Source organism: Verticillium alfalfae, genomic scaffold, assembly GCF_000150825.1.
Source record: "Verticillium alfalfae VaMs.102 supercont1.8 genomic scaffold, whole genome shotgun sequence".
Taxonomy (NCBI): Eukaryota; Fungi; Ascomycota; class Sordariomycetes; order Glomerellales; family Plectosphaerellaceae; genus Verticillium; species Verticillium alfalfae.
This window is the reverse complement of record NW_003315031.1, coordinates 914541-925464: the sequence shown is the minus strand read 5'-3', so window position 1 is coordinate 925464 and position 10924 is coordinate 914541. Positions and strand designations below refer to the sequence as shown.

The window sequence follows — 10924 nt, the reverse complement described above, 5'->3', positions numbered from 1 at the left end:
ACAAGATACGAGGCCGGCTGCTCGAACATCCAGCTACTGGGCCTATAGAGAGTCGGATAGCTGGGACTCTCCTGCTGATCAGCTCGCCACTGCCACGATATCACCTTGTTGTGAAGATCATGAATTCTTGGGCATCCACAGATTGCCGTGGCACGCCCTGGGGTTGAACTCAAATTACCGCAGCGAGAGCCGTGCTCCCATGGGATGAACAGCCTTGGTCCTGTTGCGCCAATACTGACCGAGGATATGCAACGCGCACCGCCACCCTTTGCAACCCACGGCCATCACAGGCGATGTCCGAAGGAGGGGCCGCATCAACCGGGTTCGGTGACTAGGTGGGGGTACGACCGGTAGTCGTTGTCTCCACCCGGAAGGGTCGATGGATCCCACCTCGGAGCTGCAGCGTGGGGGTTGAGCTTAACGCTGGACAACTTGGCTAGGCCGAATCGCGACCTGCCCGGGTATCAAGCGATTTTTGTTGTGTCGATGTAGCAGTATGATTACACCTCCTAAATATGCTACTAAATGCACTGAATGAGAATATGAATTCCTCATCTGATGGAGTCTTGCAAATATTGTGCCAAGAAATATGCCAATCTGCGTCTGGAACAAACACTCCGAGTGATCACCAATGTCGCAACAAGGCAACGCATATCACCCGGGGGGCGCCGGAGCGAACTTTGACATTATAAGCAAACCGCTGCGTGTTGCCCTATCAAATGATGAACAATTTGTTGACTGTTCAGCTGATTCCTGTCGCGCCGCTCACCCGGTCGAACAAGACGTTTTTGTCCACAAGTGTCAGGACCCCTGCGGAGCCACCAAGGGCCTGCCAAGCAAGGGGGCTGGCCCGGGGCTAAGGGTCATGAGAGAACGTATATGTAGGCTGCGGAGGGCCCTCCAAGCTGCGGAGGGCCAGAATTCAGATGTATTCCTATCCCATACCCAAATTCTTACTACCTGCAGACCCTGTGGAAGACCCCTTCACTCTGCTCTAAATAACGCTCTGACAAAAAGTCACGTCCAAGACATAGATCTTGCAGCGCTCTCTCCGCAGGCTTGTCGAAGAATATCCATGGTTGCTGTATTGAAGCAGCCCATGACGGCAACTTGAAGACTGTTGTTGACCAATCAGCTGACGGTATCCTACGAACCACTGGGCCCTTGCCGGCGCGATTCATACCACAATTCACGACCTCTGCATCCATCGCAGACTGGAGTATCCAACGGTGACTGGACAGCATGGTCACAAGGTCATTGCAGACCATCTGATCAAAGTAAGTCTACATCACTGGAATAACACGTATAATATGCGAGCCGTCAGGCAAACGAAGGAGTCGGGACCCAATCGTTGCATCTTGCAGGGATATAGTCCTTCTACCCGGCACCCTTTTTCTTCTTCGACCAATGTCATGTATAAACCTTACTACATTGGCTTAGTTCTCTGGCCGGGGGGTATAGCGCGACCTATGGCGTCTTCCAACTGTGCTACACCGAAATGCTACACCTGCCCGAAGCTCAGTCCTCATGGGTTGGCTCGCTGCAAGTCTCCCTCTGCTTCGCTTTGTGCACCATCTCTGAGCGTCTATCTGATGCCGAGTATGACCGTCACACCCTCTTCGTTGGATCACTGCTTGCCGTTCTCGGCAGCTTCATGACGAGCCTCGCAGAGCCTGTGCGCCGGCTTAGGTCTCGGCTTGATGTTCACGCCTTTGGTGACTGTCCTAAGCTCCTACTTCAGAAGAAAGAGGTCGTTGCCCTGGGCAATAGATTAAGGGCTATGCACGAATCGCCATCGGTTTTGACCCCATCACATACATCAATCTTCTACTAATACAAACGCTACAGGGAGGCCCGCGCGCCCATTTGTTGGATGGCTAGCGGACACGCATGGTGTGCACGTTATTGGGCTTTGTACCTTTAGCAGGGCCGCCTACCGCTGGTGCGATCATTGACCAGTTCTGGAGAGAGTATCTATGGGCTCAGATCTGGGGTGGAACAGACATATTTCTAGCTACAATCATAGTCATAACGGCCAGGTGGTGGGCGACTGGGTGCAAACTGATCGTCCAAGCTTGGTGTTGCCTTCGTCGTACGTCGAGGGCATAGGGCCAGGCAATGCATGGCAGCGTACTGCAAAATTCGCGCTGCGATCAAATGAACAAAGTCATTTTTGTTTCTTTTCAACTTTGAAACACAATTAGCGGGTTTCGATAGCGGTGATAACAGTGGGGGACTGGGTGGCATCGTGATTTGATCTAACCGCCGCCATGGCGGTTCGTGATGAACACTGCTGTGAGGGGGAGAAAACAAGAAGACAGTGCCAAACGCAAAGATATTGAAAACGAATGCTATGTAATATGTTCACGGCAGGATCCTCGCCGCATACAAGGTTGCGAAGTCGTGATTTTATCCCAGGCAGCATCATGATCGTTTCGTTCCTGGTGATCAGGGGCTTGAGCAGGTATTGTACAGCATGATATTTGTCATGAGATAAGTACACTGTCGACTTCCTAGAAAGTAATCAAAGGGTTGGTGGGCTCTCTATAGGCATGGATATTCCTGAAGGTGATATAAGGCAAAGATGGAGTGATTGGCATGGCAGGTCTCCCAAGGCAAGGAGCCTGACTTGTGAGAGGGGTGCAGAAGGTGAGGTCTCATCTTACCTTAGTAAGCGTGGACCTACCCCTGTTCATGCGCCAAACGTCCGGACGCTTGGCGCTAGGTACCTGAGCATGGCGGGTGGGCATCCTCCACGATCGGTCGAGGTTGTTCAACGAGCCGAAACTGGAGCTTCGATCTGAAATTCCCTTCCCTTCAGTCTACCAACCTTGGCATTTCCGCATTCCCGCCTTGTCAATACAGTCAGCTCTCAACGCCACAGCTAGCGATCGTATAGACAACACCCTGAACACGACACGAGACCAAAGTGGACAGCAGAAGCCTACGAACCACCCCCAAAGCCGCCATCATGTCAACAATAACCCCCGAAGCACTGGAATCGGGCCAGTCGCCCGTCATTCCCCTCTCCTTCAATGCGAATCAACCAAGTACGATTCGACTCTACCCACTCAGCAACTACACCTTTGGCGTCAAGGAGACGCAGCCAGAGGAGGACCCGTCGGTCCTCGCCCGCCTCAAGCGCCTCGAGGAGCATTACACCCAATATGGCATGCGCCGCACCTGCGAGGGCATCCTCGTTTGCCACGAACACAACCACCCCCACATTCTCATGTTGCAGATTGCGAACGCCTTCTTCAAGCTCCCCGGCGACTATCTGCGCCCCGAAGACGACGAGAGCGAAGGCTTCAAAGCGCGCCTGGACGAGCGCCTCGCCCCTGTCGGCCGCATCGGCGAAGGCGAGGAAAAGGGCGACTGGCAGCTCGGCGACTGTCTCGCACAGTGGTGGCGACCGAACTTCGAGACGTTCATGTACCCCTTCATCCCGGCACACGTCACTCGGCCGAAAGAGTGCAAGAAGCTGTACTTTATCCAGCTACCCAAGAGCAGTATGTGCCCTCTCCCGTGTGACCCTTGAGTTCGACACCATGCATCGGGTTCGGCTCGCTGACTATTTCTCTCCCTTTGTAGAGGTCCTCAGCGTTCCCAAGAATATGAAGCTTCTTGCCGTTCCTCTCTTCGAGCTTTACGACAATACGGCACGCTACGGCCCGCAGCTGTCCGCGATCCCCCATCTCCTCAGCAGATACAACTTTGAGTTCGTCGACGAAGACGGCAAGGTCGTTGCCATGACTCCCGGCACCGGTCCCCCGGATGGCTATGTCCCGACGACCAAGGTGCTGGCAGGCGACGACACAGAGATGGCAGAAGAGGTGAAGGAGGAGAACGGCACAAGCTAGGAGAACAGGTTCAATAGGCAGAACGGCAACGGTTGAGGCGACTGGAATCAGGCGTTTGGCGTGGAATATATCTGAGTGCACAAAAGCATAGCAGGACGTGCAATACCCCTGGGCTACCTGGGGAATACAAATTTTCATCCCCGCTTCATGGCGCCCTTCGCTACGGTGAAAGATCCAGACCGGTTTGGACTTCTTTCACACTGCTCGTCACCTTACAACACCCATTGCTTTACGCCTTCTGGCCCTGGATTGTCGCCATGAGCCTCCGCTGGTGCTTCGAGGCGCGGAACTCGAGATACCAGATGCCCTGCCATGTGCCGGTTGCCTACGATACGCGTCAGTCTACAAGTAGTCGAAATTTCCGTGCACGTCACTCACAAGCTTGCCGTCCTTGATGGGGATGGTCACGCTCGCACCGATCAGCGCACTCTTGATGTGGGCCTCCGACAAGTCAGCAAAGTCCTTCAAAAAGACCCTCCGGACCAGAGACTCACCGGCATGTCATCCGGACCCTCGTCGTCGTGGCGATACAGCGCCTCGCCCTTGGGCCCCGCCTCGGGCGCGATGCGGTCCAGTGCATCGCTCATGTCGGCCCGGACGTCGCTGTCCCAGTTCTCATTAAGGCTGAGGGCGCAGCTTGTGTGCTGCACGAACAGGTGCAGGATGCCGACCTTGAAGTCTTTGATCTCGGGCACCGCCTTGAGGACGTCGTCCGTGATGAGATAGGACCCGCGCGACTTGGCGGGGAGCGAGAACTGCTTCTGCGCCCAAGCGGTGGCCATGGTGGGCGTGGATGGCGGGGTATGACGTGCTGCGCTGGGAATACGCGAGTCTGGCGACAGGATGCCGAGGAACGTGAACGGGAAAGTCCAGAGGTAGTGAAACCAGCCAGGAACAAGACAGATAAGGAACAGCACGAAGAGAAGAAATGTTGTTTTCGAGATCTGGTGGTTGTCGATTGAGGAGGGCATATTTGGTGTTGAGCTAGAATGATGTAAGAATTGAAAGGTGGGGCATCTTGAATATCAGGACAACGTCCCATGCATTGCGTTGCACAGTCATCGAAGTTCGACGAGCCAGACAACTCAAGAATTCAAGGGTAGTCCACTTTCATAAGATGGGGAAAAAAAAAACTGGTTCGTAATGCAAGCTATCATGCTCTGGCGCACAGGTGGAATGCTTGTACCATCGAACATATCCTAATAGCACGACCGTCTTCAAGGTCACTGATCCTGCAGCTTCAGACACTGTGACGCATCTTGGTCGACCGGGATTCTCAGAGCACCTGTGAACTTGCCCACGATTCTTCGACAGATGTTCAGATCAGCTGTAGACGACCCCTCCATATGATGCAAGCGTGGTGCGAAAGCCTCACCGGGGTCTACTCAGTTCAAATTCCCCATATTCCTGAGCATCCAGCAAATCTGTGTTGAGGGAGACTTGCTTGAACAGCTGGAATTTCCGACATCCATATACATCGTAGCAGGCTGACCAAGTCTTAATTGCTGGCTGGTTCGGACCTGAGAACAGTGGAAATGGCAGTGGACGATTGAAACCATAACTTTGATTTATGTACACAATTGCAACACGACTCTATCGCAACCACTCCTCTTACCAACTAATACTTTAATTGGACTCCAGTCCCATGTGCCGCACGCTTCTTTCATGCGAGGGGGTAGGCGGTTTCGGGAAGAGACTCGAGGTGCTTGCGGTTGTGCTCATTGGCCTAGGCATATCGTCAGCAATCAGGATCACAGTAGGCCACCTGGCTACGTCGCGGCCGAGAAATGGAAAGGCTCACATATGGCAAGCCGCAGTAGGTGCACGAGGCAATCTCAGGCTTGTCGGTGTTGATAAACACCCGCGGATGGCCAGCGGGGCCGCCGCCACCATCGCACGCGACAATGCGGCTGTGCGTCCACCTCACGGGCTCCTCGTGAATGAAGGACATGGCGGACTCGGGTTGAGGCTGGTGTATAACGTCAGTACGTCGTGTATGTGACAATGGACCGTGTCGAGCTGTAGTTTACCTGGAGGTCAAAGTTGGACTGTTCGAACCTTGGGCCGGTCATGGCCTCAGCCCTGGGCTTCTGGCTGCGGGACCAGATACCAACACGATTGGGCGCCTGCTGGACGTCCCTGGGGACGGCATTGTCGGCTGTCTGAGGGGTACTGGCCTCGTTCTTCTCGGTGACAGAGACGGTCTCGGTTGTTCGGGCCGTGGCGGAAACGGAGAAGGGGCGGTAGAGGGTGCGCAGCTGGCGCGAGAGCTGGGTGGTCGCCCGCCTGGAAGCCGGGAGGAGCATTGCGTCAATTGAATGTGTGGTCGACCTGGGAGTAGAAAGATCTCGTCGTCACCCTCACGGCGGTTGCGGTCGCTCGAGTTCGTGATCTTGGAGCTTGGGAGGTCTTCGATCAATTGGAATGGCTGCACTGTCATTGGTTCGGAATAACTGCGGCCAGGCCTGTTCACATTGGCTCGTGCGTCAGGGCGGTCTGGTCGCATGCACTTGGATCTTGCGGCAGAATTATTTTGTCGGCCCAAGGTCCCGCTCTAGTAGTTGCAGGGTATTGTTTATCACAACCAAGCAATTCTGTCTCTCGAAGAGGAGAAGCCAAAGGCGCCCACTACGGAACATCTCAGGCGACAAAGAACTCCCACGACCCATTCCCAGAGGTACCCTGCAAAGGGACGGATCCTGACACACCTGTGAGCCTTCACGACTGCACACCACGAGGGCATCCCCGACAGCAAACGTCCTCCATCCCGCCATGGCGCCCAAAGATGTGGCGCCCGAGACGCCCCCAAGCCGGGGCATCTCTTCCCGTTTGCTCACGATGAAGTTTATGCAGCGTGCTGCCGCCACATCAGAAACGCCCACCACACCCGACGAACCCTCCGCGAAATCCGGAACCACATCCTCCTCCAAGCGCCGCCGCTTCGAGAACTCACCACTTACTGGCGACTACCACTCCTTTGACGAGGCCGCGATACAAGCTGCCCTCAAAGAGCAAGAGGCCACACGACAGGCTGCGCTGAAGCTTCACAAGACGGAGCTGGCCGACACGAACTGGGTGCTCGACGGCTTCGCGAGCACCACGACCGCCGCGGCCCCCAGGGTTGTCGAGTATGTCGGTTTTTCAGAGATTGACGCCGGCGGAGAAGAAGACACGCCCAACCGCGCCCAGGCTGGTAGGAAGAGGGTCGGCAACTACAAGACGCGTGAAGAGAAGGTTTGTCTCACCATTCGCTAGCGGCCTCCGGGACCGCCTCGCCTGCTTCCGCGGACGATGCATGTGTGCTAATTCATCCTCGCAGCAGGCGAAAGAAGACGCCTCATCGGATGAGGACAGTGACTCGACTGACGAATCCTCAGACGACGGCCGCGACAGGCGGGCCTCCAAGACCTCGACACCACACAGGGACGGCCCCCGGAGGCAGAGCAGCGTTCACCGCAGGGAGTCTGCTGGCGCAGCCAAGGCCAAGGAGCTCAGGGACAAGCGCAAGAATCAAAAGGTCAACCTCAACAACATCAGCTCAGTTTCGGGCAACGCAAGGTCGGGCCCCATCACGTCCATCTCAGGGGGCGGCGGCGGCGGCGCGGGGAGCAGGTCCGGTCAATTTAGCTGCCACTCATGCGGCAAGACGGGGCACAAGGCCGTCGACTGTCCCAGCAGACGCAACGGTGGCGATAAGCGTCGATCCTATGGACGAGGGTCCTGATGCTGGGGTACCCCTTTCGTGCACCGCCGTGTCGGCATCAATAGATGGACTCTAGAACCATGTGAGTACGCAATGGTGAATAGGCGGCCAAACCGTCCACATCAGCGTTTTGGATCAGGAAGGTCCATCAGCCCGGCGTGGGTCGATTGCATAAATATATTGATGTCCTGCGAGTCATCGCGGCAAATGAAGTAGCCTCGCCACATGTCGATGCTACAGTTTTCGAGTCAGGCCTCATGCACGTAACATACTCGCAGCTCCTGACAGCCCCAGAAGTACAGACACTTCGGTAGACAAACAAAGATACCCCTTGTAACCACAAGAATACTCGTGCTGTTTTCTGATGTGACGCCGGGACCCTTCCAGACATGACTCCCAAACGGGAACGCAATCAATATGAAGACGCCATTTTGAGCATCAACACCTTGTCAATATGTTACAGAAACAAAATGGAAGGTCCGAGAGAAACTTGCATAATGCTAAGAATACTCACATGGCGGGCGCAGTACTTCTACAACTGCGCGCCAGCACGCTGTTGGTTGGCTGGCAGTCTCTATCTACATCAGACTGTCTTGCCCCAAACATGATTCGACCACGCCGGACGACAGTTCATTCCAGAGAACCATGACCTTGCAACTGCAGTACTTTAAAAAGAAAGAGAGAAAAACTCCGGAATGTCTCGACACATGTATGCAGACAGACAGAGACTTGTCCAAGGTGGGGGGTGGAAACGGGCTATTTGAGTTCTGTCAGTACATTGGGCGAGAGTGCTGCCATGTCGAGCAGCAAGACACGAGCTTTGTCACTTTACCTCACGGTACCTCCTTGTGCAGTGATACCCGAAACCCCAGATCACAAGCGGTCGATCAAAGACGGGACGGCCCAGTGACCAACACCCCCAACGCAGGTAACCCTGCCAAGAAAACGGCCGGGTGTGCCGGGCCAAATGGCATGAATGACGAACGACTTGTGGTGTTGCGCAGCACACACAACTCGGGGCGCGCCAACGTTGCAACAGCTTCAGGTCTGTTGCCTGTCGAAGGACCTGTCGAAAAGGAGCATTATCCAGGATCATCCCGAGTACCAGGGATGATTTCACCTGTGGAAGCGAACCTTGACCATGGAAAGCCCCAGCGTCTATTGACGCGACTCATGCCCGCCGCGCTCCTCGTGCAGAGGAGAGAAGACTGTTGAAGCCCATGCAGCCAACCACTCTCGTTACTCCTGCTACTGTGGCACTAGGGGGTCATACCTGTGGCAATTACAGAACTCATCGTCGTGTGACTGCCTCGGTATCCCGAGGTACGCAGCTGTACACACGCTGTGACAAGGCAGATCACTGACATCAATGGATAATACTCCGGAGCCGAAAAAAATGGTCGGTTCGATAGAATTTGAGTATCACAGTGGACTCGGAAAAGGGAAGGGGGGGGGGGTACCCAACTTGCTCCGTGGTCCGGCCATGATCTAAAGCCGCTGGCTTCGGGGCTGGAACTCCCTTCGGCATGAAGAGACGATGCAACAGTATGGAGTGGCTTGGGGCTTGGGAGCAGCTAGTACGACCACCTTGACGCACGGGTCGCAGGGCCGTGGCATCATGTGCGCGGCCTCTACCATGCCGTGCATGTTGCATCGCACGTCACTCCGATGTACCGAGGACAAGGTGAATTGGGCCGCCGGCAGATGAGGTGGGCCGGCACAGTCTCCCGGCCCGGCAAGCGGGAGGGGGTGAGAACGAAGGTGCAGCGTCGATCCAGTCGCTTGACTTATTATAAGCACCGGGTGGTCCTACATGAGTTACCCAGTGAGGATGTACAGCACGTGTTCCACATTCCTTGTAGCGACAACATGTGTCTGTGTGCAAGTGGCGGAGCGGAAGGATGCATATGAAGAGGTTACCGATACCTCATCGAGCCTTCATGTCGAACCGCCCTGCGTGGCTGATGAGTGGCGAGCGAAGCAGGGCGAACCGCGGTCAGGGCACGGTAAAGGCATGGCAGCCAACCAAAACTTCCCACGGCATACGTATACTTTGGTAACCTCTGAGCCGCACATCACCAGCAGCCAACCTGCTGTCATACAACAGACTAGACTGCGCTATATAGAAGGCTCTACATGTAGGTAGAACAAGCAATAAAGAATGCTGGGGGTACGACTCGGGAGCGTCGGCCGCGATTGAGCTGAACATGTTACGGTGACATCATGCCAGACTGTCATTTGAGATTGGCAAGGATTGAGTGAAGACCGGGCTTCGACTATTGTTCCGGACTCCGTTTGGCCTTTGCTCCAAGGCCTTCAATCGATTCCTATCAGGTTCGGTGCCGTCCTAGGGCCGGCAACTGTCCGCAGAAAAGGTTGTCCCTAGCGGCTGGGGGCGGGCTAAGATTACGTGCGGACGTGGTGCAACATCATCATCTCCTCGACCGGCCATACAAAGACCACAGGGAGGTACTTTGGGTACCGTTCTTTCTCCCCATCATGATACGAGCCGGGGAGACCTGGTCCCATTGCCCCAAGACAAAGCTCCAAGCGAGCCGAGATGTGCATTTCGAAGCTGGGCGATCACGGCAAGCGGATTGGATCAGTGGAAGCGGAAAATGTACCGAGCTTCTAGAAGATGACTCGAGTAAGCAGCATGGCCCACTGCAGGCGAAGAAGCCCGAACGTAGGCGGAAAGTTGCCTCTTTTGCGGAGAGAAAGTGACCTGGAGCAAGGCCGGGTCCTCATGTTTCCACGCCTCCGCCTTCCTACTTTGTGATATTGCCCCGAGCCGGCTTGCTTGGGGTCCTGATCGTCGAGTGATTGCCTTCGGCTCCGATTGCCGGGAGCGCACCAAGTGACAAGCGGACAATCTGGCTCATGACCTCTATCTTCCGTTCCAGAAATCCCAGAACGTGGCAAAGGGTAGGGGAGGCGTTCTTCGGGGCCCGCTAAAGCATGACGACGATTGCTAGCAGGCATGCGTACCCGAGGGAGCCTGGGCTAGTTGGTAGCGTCTGCACCAACACGGTCAAAGGTCATCTGCATCGCTTGCGCCTGTATCGACAAGGGGACATGCGGCAGTCAAGACCGGTTCCTGGAGTATCAAGACGTGACGATGGCGGCATGCGACGCAACAGCACCCCATGCTCCGACGCCGGTTTGCGCTGATACGCTCGCGAAATGACCACATCTCGGTCTGGGAAATGCCCAGCTATCTCACATGACTGTCGAGGGATGGTCAAGGATAGGTTTTGGGCTTCTTTTGGGTTGGGAGACCGAATTGGCTCAACAGCCTAGCTTCTGGTCGGTGGTCAAGGCTTCCACAGGGCTTGCTCATTGGTGGCTTCGGGCTTGGAAT

General features: G+C 55.3%; 5 protein-coding genes across 5 annotated transcripts; 3 read left to right on the top strand and 2 right to left on the bottom strand.

Moving 5' to 3' along the window:
• Positions 1 to 1498: 1498 nt before the first annotated feature.
• Positions 1499 to 1834, top strand: VDBG_06707 (conserved hypothetical protein; the record flags this gene model as incomplete). The annotated part of the gene is made up of 1 exon (XM_003003099.1): positions 1499 to 1834. The coding sequence occupies one exon, from the start codon at positions 1499 to 1501 to the stop codon at positions 1832 to 1834; it is 336 nt and encodes a 111-aa protein (XP_003003145.1).
• Positions 1835 to 2971: 1137 nt separating this feature from the next.
• VDBG_06706 (cleavage and polyadenylation specificity factor subunit 5) lies at positions 2972 to 3860 on the top strand (the record flags this gene model as incomplete). Its single annotated transcript, XM_003003098.1, has 2 exons — positions 2972 to 3509; positions 3592 to 3860. The coding sequence occupies 2 exons, from the start codon at positions 2972 to 2974 to the stop codon at positions 3858 to 3860; spliced, it is 807 nt and encodes a 268-aa protein (XP_003003144.1).
• Positions 3861 to 4089: 229 nt separating this feature from the next.
• VDBG_06705 (yjbQ) lies at positions 4090 to 4642 on the bottom strand (the record flags this gene model as incomplete). Its single annotated transcript, XM_003003097.1, has 3 exons — positions 4090 to 4185; positions 4239 to 4301; positions 4355 to 4642. The coding sequence occupies 3 exons, from the start codon at positions 4640 to 4642 to the stop codon at positions 4090 to 4092; spliced, it is 447 nt and encodes a 148-aa protein (XP_003003143.1).
• An 881-nt stretch (positions 4643 to 5523) lies between these two features.
• Positions 5524 to 6166, bottom strand: VDBG_06704 (hypothetical protein; the record flags this gene model as incomplete). Its single annotated transcript, XM_003003096.1, has 3 exons — positions 5524 to 5586; positions 5662 to 5829; positions 5891 to 6166. The coding sequence occupies 3 exons, from the start codon at positions 6164 to 6166 to the stop codon at positions 5524 to 5526; spliced, it is 507 nt and encodes a 168-aa protein (XP_003003142.1).
• Positions 6167 to 6632: 466 nt separating this feature from the next.
• Positions 6633 to 7584, top strand: VDBG_06703 (predicted protein; the record flags this gene model as incomplete). Its single annotated transcript, XM_003003095.1, has 2 exons — positions 6633 to 7094; positions 7180 to 7584. The coding sequence occupies 2 exons, from the start codon at positions 6633 to 6635 to the stop codon at positions 7582 to 7584; spliced, it is 867 nt and encodes a 288-aa protein (XP_003003141.1).
• Between the last annotated feature and the right edge of the window lie 3340 nt (positions 7585 to 10924).